At 46.6% G+C, this 27387-nt stretch overlaps 1 protein-coding gene across 1 annotated transcript in view; it reads right to left on the bottom strand.

Annotated features, from left to right (window-relative positions):
* Positions 1–663: 663 nt before the first annotated feature.
* The window catches only part of LOC144162465 (uncharacterized), a 46091-nt gene continuing 19367 nt past the window's right edge, over positions 664–27387 (bottom strand). Inside the window, exons 8-20 of the mRNA XM_077693004.1 lie at positions 23960–24004; positions 22241–22350; positions 22048–22101; positions 21715–21769; positions 19045–19162; positions 17873–17957; positions 16813–17057; positions 10222–10301; positions 7786–7828; positions 7244–7292; positions 2155–2229; positions 1478–1594; positions 664–1166 (exon numbers count right to left, since the gene is read on the bottom strand). Coding sequence (XP_077549130.1) covers positions 1080–1166; positions 1478–1594; positions 2155–2229; positions 7244–7292; positions 7786–7828; positions 10222–10301; positions 16813–17057; positions 17873–17957; positions 19045–19162; positions 21715–21769; positions 22048–22101; positions 22241–22350; positions 23960–24004 — 1163 coding nt within the window. The 3' untranslated portion in view covers positions 664–1079. The remainder of the gene's footprint in view (positions 1167–1477; positions 1595–2154; positions 2230–7243; positions 7293–7785; positions 7829–10221; positions 10302–16812; positions 17058–17872; positions 17958–19044; positions 19163–21714; positions 21770–22047; positions 22102–22240; positions 22351–23959; positions 24005–27387) is intronic.

Here is a 27387-nt window from a genome sequence, read left to right as displayed (position 1 = left end):
AAACATTGGCCTAAACGTCCGTCGGACATATAACTCTAGTTTTCCGCCGGACGTAACCCTAGAAACTGGCTTAAAGTTCCGTCGGACGTAACTCTAGTTTTCAATTTTGGGTTCCGTCGGACGTAACTCTAGACACCGCGTTAAAGTTCCGTCGGACGTAACTCTAGTTTTCAATTTTGGGTTCCGTCGGACGTAACTCTAGACACTGCGTTATTAAAAAGACTACTCTGTCCCAGTAATGATACCAATTTTATCTCGAACAACGTGCTCCAGTGTATATGTGCTAGCTTTGCCACTCAATGAGGGTTTTGCGTGTTCTACTAGGTCTGTGGCACAAAGGGGTACACAATACAAAGCCTGCATGTATTCTTTTCATTCTCAGCTAAGTGCCCTTCGAGCACAAATGCAGCACGATGACCACGCTGGTGACCACGGCACCATTTGTAATGAATTTTCAATCTTCTCCCCCGACGTCGCAATTTAGAGTATGATCTTGCATCCGACACGTTATTTGCTGTTAAATGTGTTCAATCGAAAATGTCAGGGACAAAGTCCATGTCAACTAAGTCACGACCACATTACTCACTTCACAAGAGCATTGAACAGTCCACACACTCCGCCATGTTACTGTTTTAGACTAGAAGAGAAGTTATAATAAACTCGTTTTTTAGGGTCCACAAGTTTTTTTTTATTTTTCTGGACATGCTTTTCAGTACCATACAAAAATAACAGGAAATAAGAACACTTCAACGTTACTTTACCTTTCACACGCACACAGAGAAAAGAAAATAAAGGTGGTGGGGGACAGCAGGGGACCCTGACAACAACACACTTAGTGTGTGTGCAACTTCTTTTGATACGTTGCACACATAAAACACTTTCGGCTCTATGTACAAGGGGGAAGGGGGGGTTATGCATGACAGAACGCGGGGAATCTGTCGGCTTTGCATCCCACAAAACAACGGGCAGATGCTTTCAGGGCTGGAACCCGGGATGTCGCAAGTGAAACAGACTGATGGGTGGTCAGATGAGATCTGTTTGCAGTGGCCTTCTTCGAGGAGATCAACCGGGCATCCGATTCACCGTCGCTCGCGGTACCGGCGCTCGACACGGCTTGGCGGGGGGCGCGCCGTTCTCCTGATGAAGTCATCCACGGTCATCTCGTACTGTGGGGCAGAAGAGGCAAGAGGTCCACTAGTAGCCGAGCCAAGCCAAGCCACTTAACTTCTTGGCCAGCTTGGAACAGAGCCTGATTAACGACGTAGCAGAATAGAACTGGAGGCTCGCACATTATGCTGTGCATTTTTATTCGTAAACACCTAAAAAGGTGGTCTACTTAGATGGCCAAATGAGGGCAATCTCAGACGGCCGACATTAACAAATGCACCAGGCATGCATGTTGATACTAAATAGGAGAGCCTGGCAAGCAGTAAATTATGGCAGCCAGAGAGTAAAGCAAAAGCCAAGAGTGGTTTACCGATCGCTTCTCCAGTGGCCTCGAAGACCGTGCGGGGACGCCGTGGTTGTAGTCAATGTGGTGATCGATGGGGCGGTCGTAGCGGTGATAAGACATGGCATCCACTGGGAAAGGCGGCTTTGGGAATAAAGAGGGCAGGGAGAAAAATTTTAAAAATTTATAAAAGTCTTATATACATGCAATACGCTAAGAAACAAAAACAATGAACTTTGGCAAAACAAGTCTTCACTTTCTCAAGAGGCAGTTGGGTGTTATTTTATTTATAAACCTACTGTAAACTTTCGAAAGAACACGCGAACCTGAAGTACAGAGATATCAAGTGAAAAATACAGGATGGGTGAACTTTCGGGTCAGGTGCGAAAAACCAAAAAAAGTAGCCGCACCATCAACCAGTGACAAAAAAAAAAAAGAAGAAGAGAGATCGGTGAACGTTTGGGTTAGGTGCGGAAAGGACAAATAAGTGACGGCATCAGCAGATGAATAGATGATTCGTGTTTATTTTGCTTCCTCATAGGTGCTATAGCCGTCGATTTGAGAGGGTGAGCGTTGTTTCGGGGGTGGGCGTTCTTTCAGAACTTTACAGTAACCATATGTTTTTGTTGACTAGCTCACTGTAGGCTGATATGGGGTAAAACATCACAATCACTGATGGAAATACGGAACGGTGGGAAACATACCGGCGGCCCGTACGGCATGGGTGGCATTGGTAGCCTCTGATGGCGGTGGTACTCCCTCAGGTAGTCCTGATAAGCCTACAATGAGAATGTGAACGTCTCTTAAGTACACAGAGTGCCAGCAAACAAAAACAGGCAACCTGAAGGGTGGTAAAAACCCCGCGTCACTGCACTCTTAATCACAGCTTCGTGCAGCTTCATTCTACCACCCACTCTTTTTCCAAATATCAAGGTTTATTTTAATTTTTCTATCATCATTTCACTGAACCAAAGAGTCTCCCGCAGAAATTAGGATGAGTCATCGGAGATTTAGGTTGCCAGACGACACCTCTGAACTTTCATCAGCGAAATAAAAAACCAGAAAGCTACTTTAGATCAGACGTCATTTACTTTGAGAAAACTGCTACATTAACCAGCTACAACCAATTCAGATAGTGTGATGTAATTGTTTGTCTTAGCTGTTTGTGGCTGCACAACCTAAAGATTGGGAAAGTTTCTCTGCTTTGGACAAAAGGAGTTTCAGCAAAATTCGAAACATTTGTAAGAAAAATGACAGCCCTGCTGTATTCAGGTTAGAGTGACTTCTAGCTGAGCTACCAAGCAGCGCCTAAATCAGTAAAGTATCTCAACAAGTCTGGCGACCTCCACACCACATTCGCACATCACTGCACTGACCAGGAACCAGGCTTTGCACGGTGATCCTATGTAACACTGTAGCCCTTGGTATTACAGTGGGGAGCCATTGTATGCAACATTTTCGTAGCATTGCTGAAAAATTGTAAGCAGCTGCCTACGCCGCTGCAATTAAAAACAACAAACTTCCTGTGAGATGCCAGGCAAGTGAAGAGCCTTCACGATGATTAGGACCAGAATTTATGGCCAGTAGCTGTGCTCTAGCCTACGCCATTTGCACCTATATAATACACGTGCCACACGTACATGAAAAATGACATGAAGGGCTTAATGCCTTAACATTTATAGCCATTATACCTGTGCCACACGTAGATGAAAAATGACATTAAGTGCTTAATGCCTTAACTTTTAATGCCATTAATTCGCTGCTACACGCAAAAATCTAATGCCATTCGCTCTAATGTCCCACAAAACAACGGGCAGGAGTTCCGCACAACTCATTTACCTTCACGAACACCTTAAATCTGCCTACCCTCGAACGCAATGAACACCAAATGAAACCAATGAAACTCTCAGCACCAGACTGTTGACGTGGAAGCGTACCTGAACTTCGAAACAAGGCGATTTTTTGTGCACCCTTAGTGCCGAAGTTTTGAAGAAGACAAAGTTCACTAAAACAGCGGCAAAAAACAAAACATCGTGTCACAAGTTTTTGGATTTGGCTACCATTGGCAGGCGATGGCAGCTGATGAAGCCACTTCTGCTGCACGCAAAAATCCAATGCCATTCGTTCGAATGTCATTTTTGGTTTTCAAGAATTTCCGCACAACTCATTCGCCTTCACGAACGCCTTAAATCTGGCTACTCTAAAACACAATGGGCACGAAATGGAACACCATGAAACTCTCAGCACCAGGGTATTGATGCGGAAACGTGGCTAACTTCGAAAGAAGACGTTTTTTTTGTGCCCTCTTTGTGGCGACGTTCTGAAGACGACGAAACAGTGGCAAAAGGCAGAATGTCATGTTACTTGTTGTTCTGAATATTTCAGATTTCACAACCGCTGGCAGGCGACGGCAGCTGCTGAAGCCCCTTTTAGAAATGGCTCACACAATTAGTTTAGAAAACACTCTTTTTCTTTCACAAAACCATTTTTAACCCTTCCAAGAAGTTTTTCTCTGCTTTGAAGACCTCTAAAACACGAGTGCTTTTCTCTTTTTTAAGTGCGAATGCACTTTATAAGCGACCCCAAACCATCCACCGCCGGCGGTGGCGTCCGCAGTCCTCCTCTCTATATATAAAAAAAAACAGCATCCGGCGCCAGGTTTCGATCCGAGGACTTTGCGGCCGCAGCGCGACGCTTTACCGACTAAGCCACGGACGCGACGCTGATATCAGTGTTAGTGACGCGCCTTATATCTTTAACGCATTCAAACTACGTCGTCAGCGGCGTGCGTTGGCGACTCAGCGGCGTTATAGCGGCTTGATAACTGTGTGGTGTACACGTGATACTACAAACCCGATGGAAGAGATGGAAGAGAAGGCGGCGAGGCGGTGGGCTGCGGGGGCCGAGCGCAAGCGCCGCAAGCGGGCCGACAACCGTGCATTCGCACTTTCACATTCTCCCCCTCGGGGAAATGCGGGGGAATTTTTTTTTGTCATTATCACCATCATGCGTAGCACACTTAATGCCTTTGCGTTTTGGCGTGTAGCACGGACCACCCAAATAATGCCATTTGGTTTCTTAAGGCCTTAAGCACTCTATGGCATTTTGCGTGCACGTGTGGCACGGGTATAAGATATACTTTGAGAAGCTGCTAAAGCAACACAGCGGTGGCTTACTTGCCATGATGAATATTTCAACTGCAAATATCTACAAGCTTGTTAACAACACACACAGCATGGGGATATGAAGTGTTCCTCCATACTTCGTACTGTTAACTCATTTCCAGTGGACCACGAAAAAGAAGAAAATACTTCTTATGCATCCTTTCTAAAGTAAAATAGACACACTGGCACTTGCTGTTGGCACGTGCTCTTCACATGCTCATTTTTTTCAGGACTTTTCCGTTTGGTGCTGACAAAAATCCGTGGATTTGGCGTGTATTTTACAAAAGGTGTTTGGGACATAATTGAAGTTTCTCAAATTTTGCCTCTTTGTTGCATGCAGGGTGAAAAATTGCAATCCAATTTTGAGCAAGTCTTACCCCACTCAATTATTATTATTCTTCCCGAAACCACGCACTGGATACTTATTTGGAGTGCAAATTTAACACCTTACCGATAGTTTCTATTGTACAAAATGCATCGCTGTTCAAAGTGTCCTACACGTACACATCTTCCTCTGATTAGCTCAGGCTTCAGAAATTCCACAACTTTAGAAAACTGTGTTGCCGATAAGTACACAAAGATGCTTTTTTGAAGCAGATGCACAATATAACATTGGCACTAAACCAGCAGCCAACAGATTTTGCGAGTACCCAAAACTTCCATTAATAAAAACTTAAGCAGAATAGCTGTTTGAACAAAACAACACCGTCTGAGGTGTTCGATTTTGAAAGCCATACTGATAGCTGTTAATTAAGTAATAGCCCTCTCAATGAATATACACTAATGACAAACGGAGCAACTTTTACTAATCAACCCTCTTTCTACCTAGTGACACCTAGTAACCCTCTTCAAGAAGTAGTTAAATAGTATCGTTAACTCTTTCATTACTGCATTTGTTTTTGCTGTTTTTTTTTCCTCGTTACTTTCGTGAAAACTCTATGCTATCAATGCACTACGACGGTTTGTAGGTCATGCAAACATTTTTATAGAGGAATATCTCGCGTAATCAAAAGTTGTATTGATTACAAACAAAACTGCCGCCTAACTAATAATTTTTATTTTTGCGCGAGTTATCGCAGGGCAGGCAGCGAAGGGGTTCGAGAACGAGCTCCTCAGAATACGCAAACGAAGGCATCCCCCTCAGAGAAAAAAATTCTGCTGCTGAAAAGCATTGCATTCATACTTGCTGTTGGGTCTCCCAGTATGACCAGAACGAGTGCTATATTGAAAACACACGAAGCCACGTCACCCCAATTAACACGAGGTAACGCTAAAAACAAGGCCAACATCACATGTGGGAAGAAAAAAAAAAAAAAAAAAAAAAAACACTGTGCACCTTAATGAAACTCCACACAATTCAGCGCAACAAAGGTTGGTTTAAACAATCAAATACTGCGATAGAGCCTACGTGATTTATGTGCATTTTGAGAGCTGTGGCCATTTAACTGCAAGCGAACTAAGTACTGCACAGCTGTGTCCCTCTTACAGGCACAACTTAGGGATAATTCAAGAAAGGCCTGCCGCCAAGTGAAACACAAACACGCCAAAGAGCTGGATTTCCTTTGCTCCAGCAGAATTCAAGGTGAAAACAGCAGCTGCATAGCTGGCCTCCCATAAACTTTGCAAATCACCTAGTGTGACGCTATGGTTCGCTAATCAATGTCTTTGAATAACACAGCACTGGGAGCATTATTCGGCCACACTGTTGCTGTTTCGTAAAAACTCCTGGAAGAATAAATTGTCAATTACTAGTTCTTTTAGCGCACGCCTTGTATCTTTGATCACAATTCAATGCAGACTCACTTTATCGACAGTTGCTGCTGAGGATAAAAAAGTCTGAGGAGGTAAAAAAGTCTGAGCAGCAATGTTCATTCAGAAAATTTACGAAGGCAACACGTTGGCAAATACATATTCAACATGTGCCCCCTTCAGAACTTGTAAGAATTACTACACTAAAACGATTCCCCAGTACTTCTCTCATTCAGGATACCGAAACTTTCCCTGAAGTTGATACTATGGCAAAAAGGAAAACTACTATAAGCAAGCAATTTTTTTTTTTAAATGAGTAGTTTGCTCGCAACAGGGCCAATGCTGCTTGTACTGTTGTACATCACGTTTTCAATGCAGTAACTGTGGTTGCCAACCCTTCGATTGGGTAACTAGCTCTCATTATGAGCACTGTACAGGCAGTTTTCTCGAAGAATATAGATTTACTTTGTGACCACAATGCCACGGTGGTTGCAGTACTGCATTTGCCTTGATACGAAGCTAGAGTCTATTCCAAACACAGGACAGCTTTATTGATTTTGTTTTACCCTCCTTGAAGCAACAATTCATACCCTTTTACCCGCCGCGGTGGCTCAGTGGCTAAGGCGTTGCGCTGCAGAGCACGAGGTCGCGGGTTCGATTCCCGGCCGCGGCGGCCGCTTTTCTGATGGAGGCGAAAAGCAAAAAAGCCCGTGTGTACGAGATTTCGGCGCACGTTACAGATCCCCAGGTGGTCAAAATTAATCCGGAGCCCTCCACTACGGCGCGCCTCATCGCCTGCGTTGCGTCGGCGCATTAAACCCCACAATCAATCAATCAATCAATTCATGCCCTTTTGAACAAAGCTCAAGTGTGCACGTACCCCGTTCAGTGATGACTCTCTCCTCATGGGGAACCTTTCCATGGGCATCCTGTGACACAGACAACATTTTAATGAAATTCCCGGCACACAGCACGCAATAACTACAGAGTCAAAGACAGGCACACCCCCAATGCCTGGGTACTATCCCCCATTCGGCAAAGAGATGCACAGGAGCTAGTGAAACTAGTTCATTCTAAAAAAAAAGCCTCAGTGAATGCAGATTTTGGAATGATTTTGTTGAAATTACCGGTCAAGATCCCCCCTTTCCTGATCATGCACAACTGTCCGTAAAGAATCCTGCGGACTGTTGTACCTACGCTTGCAGAATTTACGTTCAAAACTCCACCTGCTGCCAAAGTTCCTAGCAAAAGATTCAACACCAGTTATCAACAAATACGCTTGGCCAGTCACCCAACAAACAAACTCGATGGCTGCCACCCACTGCACTCTACACTTTTCAGGTGACTACCCCAAAAGAGACTACAAAAAAGAGACTACCACAAAAATCGTGGAGCAGAGATAGGCAGGTGGGGAATACTAACTCGTGATCAGGTCCGTACCTCCCCCGGCGAGCCAAGCGGTAACCTAAGAGAGAGGGAGGGGAGCCAAGAACACACTTTGAACAACAGCCGGAAGGAGTAACACTTGCACTGAAAGAAAGAATCCATGCAGTAGTTATCATCATTGGCATCAGCTTGTTTATGCCCACTACGAAAGCCTCTCCCATAAACATCCGACCGTTTCTATCTTGCACGACCTGAATCCATTTTTTGCCAGTACTAGCAGCAAAAAAGGAGCATGCAGTGAATAATGGGGAGTGTTCCTGTATATGAAGTTAAATACAGCAGAAAAAATAAGAGGGTGAAGTCTGTTTACTGCGTTTCTAGCCTGCAAACACTGGGTCAGCACATCGGCGCTAAGCTAGGTGGCCCTTTCAAGGCACAAAAAAAAGCCCTTTCTTTAGTGAACCAGGCATGAACAGGTTGGTTTCAAAGCAGGTGAGGTGGCATTAACAGTTGTTGAACATGCCATCATACTATCATTTCCTCGGCAAGTGCAGGTCACACAGATGGAGCAGGGAAAAAGAAAAATTCACGCATCTCCATGAAGTGAACCATGACGAGTGGGCGAAGCACTGGGGATCGTTCTTACCGTTCAATCACCCGTGACATTGCCCACTCGCGCATGCAAATGGGTGGCAATGCGGGTGTACAGTACATACAATTCCAATCCAATCCAATCCAATCCAATGCCCCTCACATATGCACAGCACAGCTCAGCTCTCTCCAGGAGTCGCGCGAAACTGCTCAACCTCTCTCTCTAAGCGTTTGTGAACCTTTTGTTCACAGATGCTTCGATTTACACGGTGCGGTGAGTCTCTCTCTCTCTCTCTCTCTCCCCCTCTCTAACCTTTTGTGAACGTTTTGTTCACGGATGTTTTGATTTACACGGTGCTGTGCGTCTCTCTCTCTCTCTAACCTTTTGTAAACCCTTCATTTAATTTTGTTCTTGTTAACCTTTTGTGAGCCTTTTGTTCACAGATGTTTCGATTTACACGGTGCTGTGCTGTGAGCACAGACGCCGGACAAGCCTCGGCCTTAAAGGCCAACTGCACTCAAAATTTCGACCCAACAAAATCACTGTTCCTGCATAATATGACTAAAAAGACCGCGATGTACAAAGTATGACGCCTAAAATGTGCGTAATTACGCCGCAAGCAACCAGCAAAAATCAACTATTTTGGAAACGAAACTGGGCAAAATGCGGCCATTACGGGCAGGCGGAAACGACGTATCAGCCGTCGGCGCGAGCGACCACACGGCCTGGCCTGATGGCGCGAGCTGTGCGGACCAGCCGACGCGGCCTGACGCGGCCGGCTCGGCCAGCCAGGAGGAGAGTGTGAGCTTGCGCGTGCGGGGGTGTGGGAGGCGCGTGGAAAAGCGAGGGCTTGTCCCGCAAGCACGACACTATTCGTGCGCCCGGACAGCAGCACACCGCGCAGGCATGATGTCGCAACGACACTCGAAAAGGAGAGAACCGTACGGCTAACGAAGCCTGTTCGGAGCCATGAAGGCCAGGCGTACCGGCGCGAAATAAGAGTTTCCTGGATTCTCCCGCTGCGAGGCAGGCCGATCGGCCTGGATGGCTGGCATGTCACTTCCGCTAAATGGCTGTTTGCGCGACACGCCGGCAGGTGCTTTGTCGTCTGCAAGGGCGTTATTTTGAGTGCCTGAAACTGAATAACCACGCATTGCACAGAGCTACCGGTCGCGTCACAGTAGTTCTCATGCTACCTACTACACATTTCGAAGGCATTTAGCCAGGGTGAAATTTGAGTGCAGTTGGCCTTTAAGGCGCTTCGCCCCTGAAAACCTAAACAGGAGACTCCTTCTGATGGTGCCAACAGAACAATCTTGCGAGGAGGAAGCAATATTACACACAAAACGACAATACAGGTTTGGTGCTTAGAAAGTTGGGATGTGTGAATCAGGTTTTAAACTTCCCTTTAACATCACAACGATTGAAAAAAGCAGGTACGTAGAACGAATTACCGCTCCACAAGCAACCCGCAAAGTGTCAACAAAGACATGGCTACAACTGGAGGCCCTGCCATAGTGGCAGAGCAGCCCAGACTTTTGCGCCAGGGTGTGGTTGGCGTTGGACTGGGTCAGGTCAGGTCAGGGTTAGGACATTTTGAAACCTTCAGAAAGCGCAGCACTGAAACAACGTGAGACAAAGAAAGGGAACACAGGATGTGTTCCCTTTCTTCGCGAGACACGTCCTGTGTTCCCTTTCTTCGTCTCGCGTTTTTTCAGTCTTGTGCTTTCTGAAGGTTTCAAAATGCTATTTCACCAACTAGCCCAACTCGCCATTCTGCTGCAGCATATCATCAGGATTAGGAGTTGGTTAGGCTAGGTTAGGTTACGTTAGACTTGGGTCGGGTTCACAATTTTCGCAAGGTGAAAAACGGACTTTACCGTCGTCGGAACTCTCCCTACGGTGTCTCGGGCGAGGTGAGCGTGACCTGTGGCCACTGTGGGGCCGTCGGCTATGCACTCTGGAAAATGACAAGGAAAGAGACGGTCAAACACAGGCACGGTCACCGAAGACGGTCGGTCTGGTGCCGAGACTGGGAATGCGAGAGCGGTCGCACAGCAGGGGGAGCTGTCGAGCCGCTCAAAAGTGTCTTACAAATCCCAACAGCGCTAGAACCGCTCGCTCGGGATGTTGCGTGAACCTGCAAAAAGGGCAGAGATCACCACAGCCAAAGACAGAAGAAAAAGAAGAAGAAGAAGCAGCCTTTGTATGAGAAACTAGCTAAACCGTAGTTACGTTGGCTATAAGCATTACCAAGCATTAAATGATATGCAAAGGGATGAAATCCTTGATGCAAATGGCATTTCATCCCGTTCCCTGCTTTTGTGAAAAGCTAGTTACAGTGTAGGCCATTTATAACGTAACCGCTTATAGTGCGGGACCAGATATAACTGGGGTTTTCTTGGCCACCCGTAGGCCTCCCACACAAGTCAATGCACAAGCTTACCGCTTATAGTGCGGTTTTTTGGTGGGTCCGCTGATTGGCGTAGCTTAGGCGTTGTTTTAGGGTTGCAAGAAAGAAAATAAGACGGAATCAGCCATTCCACGCAGAGCGCATTCCTTGCTACCCTCTAACTTTGACATAGAAAAGAAAAAAATAGGCACCCTTTAGTTCGTGTGTTCCGTTTGCACGCACATGATAGCCACAACTGTCCTTAGCGAGCCGATGTAAAGGTTGGCATTAAACCACCATCTCTCAAAAATTTGGTCCTAGTCCTGCCACATTGAAAAATTCTGCAAGAAGCAGCTCCCTAGCAATGCTGCAACAACGCAGCATCACTGGGGTACAGATAAAAAAAAATAAAGACCCGCTGAAAAATTCGCGGATAAATTACCAGGGGCCTAAATTCATAGTGGTTGTAATGCAGACCATTTCTTTGTGGATTTCATTAAAATAAATATGGAAACTGCCGCTTTCCGTATTCTTTATGTGGCTTTCTCCCAACGACACACGGTCCCACAGCTCGCTTCAACGAAAGTTGCACCAAACGTGACCGATTTAGCTAGTTTCTCATACTAGGGTTTTCTCCATTCAGTCTGAGCAGCTATTTTATTCTTTTGTAGCCTCGAAAAACGAATTATAAAGCTATAAAGGATTAGAGAACATATGTTGCTGCTCAGTATAGCTGACGCACTTTTCTGGTTAATGTTCAGGAGTTGCAAACGTGGTCTCTCAAATTTGTATTCGTACTTTCTGTAGCGGTGTTTTCGGTAGCCTAGTGACAAGGGGGGTTGAGATATGCAGCCAACTTTTGCCACAAGCGTGCTAAATCCGACTTATTGCTTTGAAATGCACAAAGATTCTAGGGGCAATGCTAGGGATAACTTGGCACAAGAGAGTACGTAAATGAACTGCCGAAAACGGCTTTGTTACTAAACTGTCGCACAATGTACCAAACCATGCTTAGCAACTAAAGTATTGCGGCTAGTTTGTGCCGCACTATGTACCTGTCACACAATGTAACTGTTGCACAATGTACCAAACCATGCTTAGCAGCTTAAGTATTGCGGCTAGTTTGTGTGTCCACTAAACTTCAACGTGGTTATTAAGGCAAAGAGGAAAGACAAGAAATGGTGTTCAACAGTGGCGTTTAGCATGGTAATGACTATAGCACACAAAAAATATACACCATACCAAGAGAGGGGACACGTACCCTTTCTTGGTATTGGGTTCGTTATTTGTGCACTATAGTCATGATCTTGTTCAACCCACCAGCCTAAACTTCAACCTTAGGAAGTTTGGTACACAACCAGTAGCCTGACTTTCTTGCTTAACCGTGACAACCTCGTCTTTATGAGCCCTATTCTTCCTCCCTGTCTTCTCGTTAATTCAGCCACATACATTAATCTCACTGCTGTAGACACAATTTTTTCGAAAGTTTGCTTGTCCTGTCCTACATTTTGTCTTCTGTCTCATCTGTTTATTTTTAGTTTTAACAGTTTCGTTTTTTCCACACAAAATACAGTAAAAGCTTGTTAATTTGAACTCGAAGGGGACCATAAAACTGTTCGAATTAAGCGGAGTTTGAATTAGCGGGCGGGCGCTAGAATCAGGTGCTACTACACGTTTGCTGCGCACGCCACATGACCGTATGCCCAGACCAGCGACCGTGGCTCAAAGAAAACTTGCAACAGCATGCGCCGGAGCACTGGCGCTGCCAGCGTATAACCCACTGCGGAAGCAAAATAACCCGTCGCAGCAGTGTAGCGTGTGCGCTACTCGGTTGTTTTTCATTTCTAGTAAGTTTGGTTTGTTTTGAATTTGCATCTCATTGTGATCACTCTGGGCCAACTTGTTCCGCGAAGAGCGATAGAAACCAGAGGATCCCAGTTTGAATAAACCGTTGTGGATACCAACGCGTTTGAATTACGAGTTTTTCCCCCATTGAAATACACAGGGCTGTGCCGGGACCAGGGCGTCAGTTCGAATTATACGCAAGTTCGAATTAACCGAGTTCGAATGAACGAGCTTTTACTGTATTAACGATGTTTGACTACACAAATTAAACGGTGATTTGCACCGGCATATACTTTCACGGCCTTTCTGTCACACACGAAAGCTAAACACAGATCATTGAGTCTCAAGGCACCCTGAAGTGCTTTAAGGGGCCACGCAGACGAAACACAAGTTTGGTTCATTCAAAAGATTGCCTCGTTAGAATCATACTGACACCACTTTTAACGTAAACTTTACTCAAATAGGCTATATAATTAAGAAAAAAGAGAAAAGCCACGTGACCCACTAGCTCATTTCCCACAACAGAACCTATGATGTCGTGTGCCCAGCTCTGCGATTGGCGGAGGCCGGCAAAAGCAAACGCAAATTATGCAGGGCTAACAAGCTAGCCGAACAAGCGATTTGCGCTTAAATGTAATGCATATTCATTTTACAGCAGCAAGAATGGTTGGGTAAACAATGAAAATTACAAACGAACACAAAGACACCGAAGCAGCTAGTGCGGCACTTTGCCAGCTGAAACTGCCTACACGCCGTCAGACGAGTTGGACTTGTCTGCCACAACGCTGACCAACTGACATAAGCGGCCCGTCCCCTTACATGACCATGTTTGCCGAGTCATAGCTTATGTTTTGAGCCGAAATTAGTGTGAACCCCAATAAAAAAACGGCAGGTATAAAAGTCTGCCCAGAAGCAAAGTGTGAACAGCAGTACTTCAGTGGTATTGCAGCGCCATCTATGAAAGTGGGCGATATACAAGATACCAAACGGCTGTCTGTGAGATGGTAGCAGCCCTGGTCGGCAGGCTATCTTTAGTTTTCAGGCCCTGCTCTGGGTACATCATTGTCAACGTCATGAAAACACACGATTTAGCGGGAGAGCTGGAGTTTTGGCTTAAAATGTGTAATTTCTCAGTGAAGATTTCATAAAACACAAAATATTTCGAATAAAACAAACTTGTATTTTGTCTGCATGAACCCCTTTGACCCTTCGCGGTCCAGACCTTGTACCCACTTTCCGGCCGTTCTGGTCTGCAAAGTGGGTTAAAATGTCCGGACCAGAACGGCCTTGTGAGAAAAACCGCGAAATTTAACGTTGAACATCTAAGTCGGGTGCACCCCGCAGCGGACCGCAAAGGTTATTGTACAAGCTGCAGATTTTACACCCGCTTCACCCCCCCGTGTTTTTTCAGCTGTCAGTACTGGAGGCCCAAACACACGCACGCGTGAAATCGATGTACGTGTGCAACGACGCACGCCTGCGGCGACATCCGCCGCTATCTTTACGCCGACCGACGACACCGGAGAGGGCGAGTAACATTTAGCGTAAACTCCCTTGCTCCCAAGTTGCCTGTTTCTTTGCGTTTTCTCCTGTTGTCTGCTCTCCATTTTTTACAAATTACTTTACTTAATTTTATCACATAATAGTTAAGTTGGCTTATTTACCAATTACTTTCGTGTCAAGCCCATTCTACATGGTACGCTTTTCGTCTGCGAATTCGGTGGAACGAACATTCGCACTTGCGAAGTTCGCAATGCCTGGAAATGTCGTCTACATGGCCTGCGAACGTCACGGTCTTCGCATTTGAAAGGCACATTGTTTGCAGACCGAATTAAGTCTGTCGCGAGCAAAGCTTGTTCCGATTAAAAAAAAAAGGTTTTATTTTACTTTCTGGGCAATTTCTTTCACACCATTATACAATAAATATGAGTTTATCTGCGGTTTCATACAACAATCGCCAGTTATTTATCAATATACGCACACATAGCAGAGAAGACAACAAACACAGCAGGCAACCCTGGGTTCGCTTGGTGTGCGCACCTAGCACACCTCTGTTTACCTCGGTCGGTTCTTCTCGGGTTCTTCTGTACTTGTTCCCTGCTGTGATGTCCGCCACTTGAGCGAATACTGATTAAGCATTCGATGAAAACGGCGTGCGACATCGTGTGTGTTGTGAACGCGCGTGCGTTTGTTTCGGTGCACCCACGCTTACGCTGCGCGTATACAAGCAACGCCATCTGGTTGCCAAGTGTGCAGATGATGATGCCATGATGTTATGGTACAGCCACCACAGTGATGTTCACCTGGCTGTGTCCCTATTGGCTGCAGGTCCGGCCCCTCTGCGCCATACGAGTCACATGAGCGGTGTTCGCGGGGGATGCGCGACCGTTCCAAACATTTGGCATTTTGCCACAGCAACGAAAAAAGGTCATTTTGCCGCTGTGAATTCGCAGGAAAAATCGCACCATGTAGAACGGGCTTCATGTGACCTGACCGCCAGATAACATCACCGGCAGAGTTCGATGTCAACACTGTGCGCCCGAAAGTTTGCATCGATGTCTGGCTGGCTCTGACTTGGGCGTAAGAGGTGCATGCGTAGCAATGTGTTCGGCGTACGCCGTAGTATGCTGGCTCCTTACGCACTTACGCTGGTCTGCGTCGTTGCACGAGTCATCAGTTATACGCGTACATGTGGTTGGGCCTTCACAGGTACTACATAGTTTAGGCTACATTATTCAGATAGCACTAATTTTTCCTAACAGACACTACACGTTTTAAACCGTGTTATTCAAATAGCAGAAAGTTTCTCGCATGCGTTCAAACCTACGTCAGAGCAAAGGGTGTCCAGAAACATTTACCAGGCAAGGACGCATACGCATAAAAAAGGCAACGAAACAAAGAGTTCAAGTAAGCGAAGCAAGGCAGAGAGAGTACTCACGCGTACTGCAAAAAACAAACTGCGCAAAGTTCCGCAGATTCGGGGCGTCTCACCCACGCGCACACACCTCGACAGAGAACAGTCCCATAGTGGGTGCTCTAAACAGTTCCAACCAAGGGCGGCACACACAGGAAAAGGGAGGGCCTCTCCCTTTTTTTCCCAGCCTCCCAACCCAAAGGAGGTGCGGATCAACTATGGACGTCCCCTTTGAGAACAAAAAAAGTTCAACACGCGCTTGCCCGCCTCCGTTTTCCACAAATGCTGCACCGGATGGCATTCTTGCATCTTGCTACTCGCAACTTAGAACTCCCACCTCCCCCCAGAAACACAAAACAGTTCTCCTTAAGTCCCAGATTTGAGCGCATTTCACCAGCACGAGAACACACAATGGCCCCGGTAATCCCTTCGCTGATGCGCACACCGCGGAAGTCCGGAAATAGAGCTGCTCCAATCTTTGCTCGATGTGGAGCCACACGATGTTGAGAGTCCATGCACCACACCCCACCACCCCCGCCCCGCACGCACTGCCATCCCGCCTCGCCGCGCTGCTCTGAAGACCGCACTGGTCGCTGGTAAAGAGTCCCAGCAGCTTGGGCGAGGGCTTGTGCCAATCCGCTCGCTGCCCCTACAGTCCAGGCTATGCAGGCAGAGCAACACACCAGCTCTTTAAAGGAGAGGAAGAGAAAAAGGAGCAAACAGTGATCCTCGTACTAGCCACTACAAAATGTCCCACGCTACCCTCGTCGTTCCAGTTTAGCTAACCTTACACAATGCAGTGTCGCATTTAAGCTTACGACAGCCGATACTGTGACAGTTGGCCATAGGAATCCCTAAGCGACACTTCCTTGTTTGTTGCTTTCAAAACACACAGTTATAACCTGGATCTAGCACGAAACAGCCTGCACTAGGAGGCCAACAGCTTGTTTACAGATGTCCTAAGCTCCCACTGCTCCCGACGTTACTCTCCGAGACTTTTCCATGCCGATCCCTTCCAGGCTAAGTATCCAACAACAGGGCCTCTCGCTCCTCCGTGGCCACGTAGCTCCAACCTTTGGGCCGGGTCTCAGACCTTGAAGGTTGCCCCCGTCGTCGCACACCCCTCCCTCTCACCGGGGCCTCTCGTTTCCCCCCGCGCAAGCCACTCGAGGCTTCGGCAAACACGCGCACAGCAGCCACCGTAGTCCGGCTTTCTCCGCTCAGCCGCCCTCCACCGCAGCAGTCCCACCGCAGCAGGGGAGGCCACCACACAGCACAGTCCGGCGCAGCAACAAGCAGCGTCCGGGCGGTGGGCCTAACCTCTCCGGACGCAAGTGGGCCTCTTCCCTTCCTCCTCTTGCTCCTCCCCCTCTTCCCCCGCTGGAGCGGTGGTGGTGGCGACGCGCAGGGGACACCGAGCGAAGGGACGGAGAGCGGCGGCGGTGGTGGGTGGAGTGGGCGCGGTGCGACGAGCGGCTGCTACGGTGCAGGATGCCGCGCAGGTCGATCAGCTCGTCAGGTGGAAACAACCGGCACAGCTGTTCCGCCACCTGGGGCTCAATCTCCTGTGGGAGGGAGAATCGGGAAGGAAGAAACAACCGCAGGGTCAGCACGCATGCACCCCGTACAGAATGAAGAATAAGAGCAGTTGGAAACGAGGACACGAAAAATGGCATGCACCGAGCGGCTAACGGACTTGCCACGAGATTCTTGAACAATCGGCGCGGAACAACCTTTGCTCGTGACATAGCACTGAATCTCGCGCATCTTGCCACTGATTACGAAGTGGCCTACATCTTGGTGCTGGAAACAGTAGAGGATATTTGTCACGGAATTTGGCGGTGGGATGACGATGCTCCTCCCAACGATCCTCCCTCCCTGTGGTGATGAGGGTAGATGAAGTGCCACTCTTTTCCCCAAGCAGTATGACCAGTCCCACTTATAACAATAGTATGGAGGATGAATCCTTCACAACATAGAACGGTACTTCCTTACTGGAACACGACAAATGCCTCCAGCATGATGAATTCCTTAATTAAGGGCCTGCTGGTATTTTGTTACTTTGCAGGGACGGAGCCCCTCACCCCACAGCTTACCTTAGTAGTCGTGGGCTGTACAGTGTTGTCGAACACAATCGAACCAATTTCGTGCCAAAGAAAAGCGAGTCCATAAAAAACAAGCCAGCACAGTACGTTTCTCCTTTCTCACATTTACAATTCCGACTCACAGATCGCATAGATGTCACGTTCTTCTGACTACCTTGGTTAAAAAAAAAGCACAAACAAACAAAGTCGAACCAGCATTTGGCTAGTGAAATTTCGTCAGCAGGGCAATGAGAGCAGTTTGGGAAACTGGCAGGCACAATAGAATCTGTGCTCACCTGTCCATCGCGGCCAATCTTGACCTGCTTGCCGTCGTTCCACGGGTTGTACAGGTGGGCCGTCTGCGTGAACGGAAGCTCATGCCTCCAAAAAGAGAGGGAGAGAGGCAGTCAGCAATCCACATGCACGGAGGCATAACACAGGGTGTACAACAGCTGTGGAAAGCATCCTGGCAATAGACTGACATTACTGCTTTCCCGGAAGGAAGCTCCCTAAACCATGTCCATGTGCCTGGACTTGCCTTGAAATTTCCCCCTTTCAGATCACGACACAACTAGTAGTACTAGCGGTAACTCTTGAGAAGGATTCCTCAGAGGTCCTCATTAAAACTAAATTCCTCTCCTAGTGTCTAGTCAAAAAACTACGGACAGCAATGAAGCATGGTGGACCCCCATTTGATCTACCCACACACGCACACAATTAGCATTTAAAATCTGTGCCCTCACAGAATCCCCATCGAGAAAAAAATTAAAGCCATTCCACTCAATGTGAAAGCTGTCGGAAGAGCAGAGCAGCGATTCGCCATAATGGGCTGCAGCACCGTTATCCACTCACTGCTGCCACCCACAGCATTTCGAACTTCCCGCCTTCGCAGTGCTCGCACACCCCCTGCCTGAAACTGTGCCAGCGGGAGTTCTGTTCTTTTTGTGCTTGCTTTTCCTCCCGCAGGTGCCGGCATTGCACTCCCACTTTTTTTTTACTTACTATCGTAAAAACCAACCCAACGAGCGTTCCTAACTAAACGAACGCAGGTGCTGCCAGTTAGTTACGTATATTTTACCTCAAATGTACCTGCAGTTTTCTTTGAGCTAAACAACGGGCGCCAGCAGTTCACGAGTTTCAAACAGTTAGAGGACTATTTAAACCGCTTGGTTTTCGAAGCCTCTGCGGAATGCCCTACGCCGGTACGCCGGACTCTACTCGGGTCCGTTATCTCGCTGCACCACCCGATTCTGGCAGTCGCCCGACATCGACCGTTACAGCGAGCCACGACGACAAAGGCAAGCCCCTAAAGTGCTCTGCCTTTAAAATTCACTCAGCAATGTTCCAGCCATGCTGTGGGTCAAATTGGGTGCGCTGATTTGCATTTACTTCCCTTTGACGCAAGCTACGACGCAACAGCGAACCTTGCCAGTGGTAACCGAGTCCAGGGGCAGTGGTCCTCCCTCACCTGCAGATCCAGTCCACCTGGAAGACCCCACCCAGGGCCCTGGCACTCAGGCCCGGTGGAAGCACCCACTGGATTGGAGGGCAGCTGTGGCTGGACTCCGACGCCAGCCGAGCAAAGCCTGCACGGAGGGAGCACCTCCCTAAGTTTCCCCGTGCAAATACGGCAGCAAGAAAGCAGTCGGTCGTACTATACGGTAGCACTGGCTCAGAGGACCACGGACTTCCTTCCAAGCCGTGCAGGCCAACCCTTCTCAGCACAAGACCTCTCTTTCTCCTCCGTCCTCCTCTTAAGGGGGAACACTGGTCTTCAGGACCGAAAATTTGCCAAAAAATAAATTCTCTGTATTAATTTTATTTGCAGTCTTCAGGTCCCAAAGAATGTACCTGCAAAATATCATAGCTGTATCATAAGTATTCACAAAGCTGTCGAACTTTCAAGTCACCTAAATGACCATTTTTGCCTATGCTTGCAAACTTCGTGCCCTGTTTTCTCAGAACCAATTTGTTTCCCACATGGTCAGCTGTTGGGTACAATGTCTTGGGGTGTACTGGTCCGATTTACATCATTTTTGCTGCGTTCGAAAGCTTATGAACTGAACAGTGCAATAAAGCCACAAAAGTACAGAATTTCTTTTTGCTGGCACAAGATTTTATGCAGTTAGCTTTACAAAAACATTGTGAATTGATGACCCGACATTTACGAATTTTACCGCGTTTGCAGTAAGAATGCTAAAATTACTGCTGTGGTATAGTTGCACTCCCTGGCCCTTCTAGAGCACAAAGGTATAAAAGCTATTTGAGTACTTCACAGGTAGATACCACTAATGAAAAAATTGCCCGAAACGGAGTGGCATAACATGTTGCACAACTCTAAACTTACACCGCATAGACGAAAACTGACTGCATATTCGTGCTCAGGATGTTGAAACACACTCAATGTGTAAATCTCAAGCACATAGGTTAAAAAATAACAAAAATGTCCTCAAGACCAGTGTACCCCCTTAACCACGCACAACGCAAATGCCTAATCTCGCCTTCCAGCCCACCCTGGAGTCGGACACTTTTAAAGTGCACAGTCAGAGCTTGGAAGCCATTGATATGGAGGTGAACTGCACGCACTCTGTTCTCAATTCAGCAAACGAGAGCCGAGATCACATCTTCAGCATGCACATGCTACTGCATTTAAATTACGTGGGGGTTCGTCAGGGTGAGTGACCAACATCACAAAACACAACAGAGCCAATACAGGTACGAGTCAATCCAAATGCTGGATTAACGAAGCTGGAAACCCGTGACAAAGTCCCCGTCACAGCTTTTGCAAGACGCTCGACGTGGCGACGAAAACTACGACCAACTAGTGCACGGTTCTTAATTTGAACTTTAAAATGGAAGCCTGAACCCTTAGCACAAAGCGATTGTCACACCAAAGCACAGAACAAGAAATTGTTTATTTAAACATTCTGTCATCGCTTTTCACAGTGGTAGTGGCAGTCATCCTCACGCATGACTGGAGAGCCCGGATCGTTTTGTCCGCACGCCTTCACATTTCTCCCAAAGTGGAATGAGTCAGTACACGCTACAACCGGCGGCAACTGGCTCTGTGAACTGGGAGTCTATAGCGAGTGTCTTGTGCTCTCCTTTTGAGGCACGAACGCACGTGAACTGTTTTCTTAATATTTTATGCGGGACACATGCAAGCCTGGATGACACCGGACGCTCCACGCGAGGCGCGTGCTTACACATGTGGTAAACGGGGGGAGTAACTATGACCCACAAATTTTTGTAGACGTTGCACACATTACGGCCAGCGCCAACAGCTGCACGGTTAAAAAACTACCGGTGATCCTTATTCGTCATTCTGAAACGGCTGTGTCTGCTCAGCAAAGAAAAATGCGTATTTATCTGGTGCAAATCCGTGTTTCACCGGTCAATTAGAACCAAGCCACCCAGACTAAGAGGTTGAATTTCACCAAAACTTTTAAGGAAGCATCACTGGTAGCTCTAATACTAGCCAGACAGACTAATGCTTATGACTGCCCTCTCATTTTTTCTCCACCATTTTTCGTGCACCTTTGCCGGTCGAAGCATGCTGTGCCACGCCAATTGCGCTAGCTTTAAAAAGCATTTCTAGATGGTTTCAGAAGTCTCAAAGGTTGACTATAAAGCTATGCCACTCTAATTACCAAAACCACGCGTCATGCGAGTCATGCATGCAGAACATGCTGGGTGGGGGGATCTCCAAAATCACTTCCCATCATTTTACGGGGAATGAACGCTGGTTACAAAACTGGGTTCACTAACAAATGTGAAATCAAATGTGGAGCGGTCGCTGTTGGAGCAGCAAATTATTTTCAAGCAGCGTAGGCATGACTGTCAGAGTCGTATGCTAGCACAGCACTGCCCACTAGATTTTGTTTAGTGCACCAGATTTGGTGGCATGCTTTTTTTTTTTTTTTTGCTGTTTCACTAGGCCTTTTGTTTAAGCGTAACTTCGTTTCACTTGACACAGATATTATGTCTCCGTGTAGGACGTTGTTTCTACATGAGGATTTGGTTTTCCAATCTGGCTCGACCAATGGAATTCACCTCCAGAACTATGCTCGATAGATGACCCAGAAATCAAGACGTGGCAAGGAAGGTTAAGTTGTGCGATGTAGAACAAGCCACCCACCTTGGAACTTGCCGCTTTCCTTCACAGAGTAGATGAGAATGACATTTTTGCACTCCTGTCGAGAGGGAGTGAAAAAAAAAAAAAAAAAAAAAAAAAAAAAAGGCACGTCAGCGTGAAGAACACAAGAAAGCAAAGACATTGCGCGAAACACGAGCACGTAGGCTAGACAGGACAGGACAGGACAAGCACTTGTCCTGTCCCCCCTCTTGTTTATCTTCATCCTTGTCTTTTGCGTGGCATTCACGTCTTCATCTGCCACGATTCAACTAGCCAGCAGTCCTATAAAGTTGCGACAAAGCAGTCACCAAACGATACCACAGCCAAGCTACTCACCTTGAAGGCCTGGTTAAACTTGGCTTCATTCTGGAATGGGGTCGACCACACACCCTGAGGAAGGAAGACAGCGTGCAAAAAAACTTAAAACGTGCTCCAGTGGATGCCTGTGTCTTCCTTGATTACTATGTGCTGGGGCTGCAATCATGCCTCCCACAAGAATAAACAGAGGTCACCCTCTTCAGTCAATCACCTTGGCCTTCGACAGCGCAACGTTCTCGTGGTTGTTGCTCTTGACGAGGAAGAAACGGGCATTGCGGAAGAAATACTTCATCAGGTGCCCGTCCGCGTGCTCGGAGCGTTCTGGAAAAGACAAACATGCATCCAAGGAAAACGTAAATACGACTTCTGCTGCTAGCATATTTGGAGTCACTGAACTAGCAGTACTGTAGCCATTTCTTGGCTGAACTAGATGCAGCAAAATTTTGTTTGAACAAAGTTGAAGTGGGAGCCAAAATTACTTTTTTTTAACCATTCGCCATATACAGCCAGTATTGTAAATGAAAACTACAATAACCTTTGTATGTTTATTAGACTTATAACGTATTTTATTTAAACGAGGTTTAGTAGCCGTATTTTGATATTGAAGTGCTGGCAAATTTTGTGCACTAGAACGTTAATAAAAAAAAAAAAAAAGGATAGTGCAGCGCCTGGCACCAGACTCTGGCTGAATTCCCCGTTCAAACATCAGCTCAGCTGTTTAATTTGAGTAATGCTAACAACAGCTGCATTCCTAGGCAACGTAGATCTTTAGAGCAATGGAAGGGGAAACCAAACAGCACTTGAGATAATGAAGTATGTTAATTACGGTTATTGTTGTCCTCGTGCAAAAATAACACTGCCAAGCACCTACTGCTTACCTTCTTCTGTGTGTGAGAGAAGTGAGAGAGAGAGAGAGAGAGAGAGAGAGAGAGAGAGAGAGAGAGAGAGAGAGAGAGAGAGAGAGAGAGAGAGAGAGAGAGAGAGAGAGAGAGAGAGAGAGAGAGAGAGAGAGAGAGAACGAGTTAGGAACAACTTATGGACTGCTTGTTTGGATGACGCAAGAAGTAATTTGCTCTGGCCTATACAGCATGTGTCTGGCTGGAAGCTTTTTGCATTGCAAGGCAAGACAGGCATTGGACAAAGAAGGCAGCAGTGATAACTTTTTCTCTCGCCAAGATGTGGCACTGAGATAAGATCACATACAACGTGGTTTTAGTAAAACAGACTGAAGCAACCACGCCTCAGGCGTACTTCACTGCAAGTTCTGATAAGTCTATAAGTTCCGATTGCAAGCTTCAAGCTTGCAAATCCCTTAACAAAAGTAGAGGTCCCTGAATCTAGGGAAAACTACACTAGGTAGCGTGACTGAGATTCATGCAAATGTACAAACACATTGCTTGCGTACTTACGCCAAATACTAAAATGATGAACAAACTTTTTGAGCATCACGTGCTCAAAGTAATAGAAAGAACGACGCTCTAAAAAAAAAAAAAAAAGGCAGACATTTACAGATTGAGCGAGTGCAACAGTTTTGGGTGCACTCTGTTTGTACTGGTTCATATCATATCATATCATATCATATCATATTCATATCACTTTGAGCAAGAAAGCAAATACCAAACATGAATAATTTTAAAAAATTACCAAAACGCAGGCAACAACCGCCGCAAAATATTTTTATCACTCTTGATATTACGTTCGAAGCAGCCAGCTCATATCTGAAAAGTTGCTCATTCGATACAGCTCAGTAACTCCTAACCTGATGCTTAATTAACAAAGTAATGCTAAGCTGAGGCAAAGCCAGCTCATAAGACTCGCAGAAAGTCGGCTCAGTGTTGTATACATAGTGAAAACGTACAACACTGCCCGCACACCTGATGTGACCAGAGAAAATCCAGTCTAGAGAGGTTTTTGCAGTGCATCAACTTACCGCGCCTCCCGACAGATGAAGAGACCCGCGGCCGCTTTGGCGTCCCTGCAAAACGCACCAGGCAAGCCGTTTTCAGTCAGATCTTCAAAGTTCAAGGCAACCTAATATCTCCATGTGCAAGACTATGTCAGGACCACCAGTTACGACGCTTTACTCACACGACTACGCTGCACAAATGCAAAAGGCTTCATGCTCACAGGCAACCGAGATCAGAGATTGAAATTCCACGTTCACATGATCGTGAACCACTTGAGCTATAAGATAAGCCATAATAGAGAGCAGGCGCGTGCGCACACACACACACACACACACACCAGAGCTCTTCAATGTAGGCAGTTGCGAAACTCCGCATCAAAAAACGGTCCGTGCCTGGATCGTGCGTACCATGGCGCCACTGCGGCCGCCGCATGCACTATCCAAAAAACAAAAGAATTATTCAAACTGACAATTTAAGGTTAAATTTTGTTTTAAAGTGCATAATTCTTTATTTTTGTGCTTTCTTAAGTTATTCATTGCTATCTTAACTCCGGTTTTTAGGTGGTGATTGTTTCTGCGCCCGCGCATCTGCCTCGACGCTTGTGCGGGCACTCCGGCACAACATAGGTCCGAACTGAAGTACCAAATTCGGAGTTATCCTTTGACCTACAGCTCATTGTATGCCAAAAAATAATCCAGTAGCCGATCAAGCGGCTCTAAATAATCAGTTTCAGGTGGCATAAAGCCGTCGAAGCGACTTAATTTTTTTGTGGCCAGAAGACCGAAGAGGACGCGCAGCAGACGACAGTGCGGAAGCGACGGTTGACCCCATGGTCGCATTTCTGTTTACTACTTTTGCTCCGTATGCATATAAAACACTTGCATAGTTCAACACATTGGGCTCCTTTGGCATAACAAATTTACGTAAGCAGTCAAATACCATTTTTCGTCCAGGTCATCGAGCGGCGAAGCAAGTTGTATAGTTTGTTTTGTCACCAAAAGATGGTGCCACTGTAAAACAAGATCCAAAGCAGTGGACCAATCTCAGGGCCACTTTTTGATACGTGGGGCCTATGGGGAGTTTCGCAACTCCTCTATCCAGTAACTCTGCACACACACAGGGTGTTTCACCAACTTTAGGCAGAGTTTAAAAATATTTCTGTGCACTCTAAAATGATGCAACAACAGAATGCATGTATGTAGTTCAAGTTGCTTTTTTGTATGTTGCTTAATTGGATAATTACAGTAAAATATCGATGATACGAATGCGGGACCGCGACAAATATTCGTATCATCTGAAATTCGTATGAACCAACAGACCAAAAAATTGAGCACTAAAAAAAGTTTTCGTTTATATTTCTTTTCTTACTTCTCGTGAAGAAATCCATGACGTTTATCTGGTTTTTTTTTTTAACCTCCATGTCGCTGAGCGGTCCTTTCTGGACTTTCGTCTCCTCGCATGGCGGTGCCCAAGCTCACTACAGGAGCATTTCAGCACGAGATTCGTGTGCGTCAGCGTTGCGCGTGCGATATTTTCACGCCCGCGTCGGTGATTCCGCGCCCGCACCAATGGGAAGGTGTGCGCCCAATGGCGGCAGTTTCGAAGCGCTCGTGACAGCCGGCTGGCTCCGCTGGAGATGTTTAGGCTTAGCACCCCGGCAGATATTTCATGGGTGCTTTAACTAGCGACGCGGATGATGTTCTATAGCATTGTTTTTGCCAGCATTATTAGCTCATTTACCGCACAAGAAACTTCGTGAATGCTTTGAGTGGCATTTAAAAGCGCGGTTAGAAGCGGTCGCTCCAGCGCCCCGCAACACTTTGCGACCGAAGCCGCTGCCATGTTGCCGCGGCCGGCAGCGTCCCGCGCAGCGTGTGGGTGGTTTCGCAGCGGCGCCAGCGCGCCTGCGGAGTATGTGCGCGTTTCGCGAGCAGAAAACAACAACCCGGCCGTTTCTGGAGAAACAGTGACAAAGAGGGGCGCGAGTGCTCGTACGTCGCCGTCGCTTGCTTGGTCGGCAGTCGGGCGCCTCGCCGGCTCGTTCCTATCATCTGCCGGGCCGCGCAGGTCTGTTCGTAACAGCCGAAATTTTTCCCATTGTAAACAATGCAATTTCGCCGGGACTTATTAGAAATTCGTATCATACCGAAATTCGTATCACTCAGAATCGTATCATCGAGATTCCACTGTAGTCAATTTTAATTAGCCAACTTTCGAACCAATGAAGCTAGGCCAAAAATCCCAATTAGAAAGTTGCAGAGTGGTATTCAAAACCTCAGAATAAACACTTTCTGTCGTTCTATCCATTCGGTATTAGTGCTTTAAAGTGTACCGAAGATCCCCGCGAAATAAAAAAAAAAATACCACGTGACATGCGGGCTCGCGCGTCTTGATTGCAGTGCTCCCAAACGTTATAAATGAAAACGCAGCAACCCACTTGACTTCCGATACAGCGCTCGGAATATTGTTTTTTTTTTTCCAACAACTTTCACAAAGTGTTGGTCGCCTCAGATGACAAGTATTTTTATACGAAACTTTGCAATGGTCTTTGATGGGAAAACTTTAGAAACACGCATAATACAGTTAAACCCGGATATAACGAAGTAAACGAAAGTTCGCATTTTTTCGTTACATCCAGGTTTTCGTTACCAGCAGGTTTAGAGTTAAAGCTCGCACGAATGAAGCAGAAACGAAACCAAAATGCTAGACGTCAGTGATGCTGAACTCACCCTTGTTAAAGGATGCATTTCACACTGAAAAACTGCTACTACACGGCCCCCGAATTCGCAAACGTAACAAAGTATCGCTTTTGCTTCTCGATACTTTTTGGTGCCTTAACGCGTTTCGAGAACCTAACTTATGCTGAAAGGGTGCCTTTTCGCGAACTTGATGCTTCTTTCTGCACTCAAAACTGTTGGAATTAAAATTGCGAGCTTGTCTTGAAAAGACAAAAGATATCAGTTCAGACGACACGGCGACAGGCAGCCAAGCACGTAGCTGACACCGCACTCACACGTGGAAAACACACGGGAGATTGCGGTGCAGGCGAAATTCACTAAATTAGTGCATTTAACGAGCCGATTATTCAGGAAAAGGCCAAAAAAACATTTGACTCATCAGCGTAGCGAATTTGTCACATTCAGGTTAACCGTCCCAACTCCTTCGTTGCATAGAGGTCGCAAACACATGGACTTCAATGAAGGTGGAAATGGGGAAATGGAAAACTTCATAAATCCAGGAATTCATCACACAGAGGTTTGTTACATCAAGGTTTAACTGTATAACGTGTGCAACCCACCAATGTGAGTTTCGACAAACTATTTCTGGGATATTGTTTGACGTGTGTTTATTTCAGACTGATTGGTAAATTAATCAACGAAACCGTTAAAAACAGCGTCGCCTTGTAGGTGCCGCAAAATTATGTTGTAGAGTACAGTCTACGCTCGTTACA

The sequence above is a fragment of the Haemaphysalis longicornis genome, unplaced genomic scaffold (assembly GCF_048455015.1).
Source record: "Haemaphysalis longicornis isolate Haplotype H1 unplaced genomic scaffold, Haemaphysalis longicornis Haplotype H1 scaffold_12, whole genome shotgun sequence".
NCBI classification, from domain to species: domain Eukaryota; kingdom Metazoa; phylum Arthropoda; class Arachnida; order Ixodida; family Ixodidae; genus Haemaphysalis; species Haemaphysalis longicornis.
The sequence above is the reverse complement of the archived record's forward strand: the minus strand, read 5'-3'. Positions and strand labels throughout refer to the sequence as shown.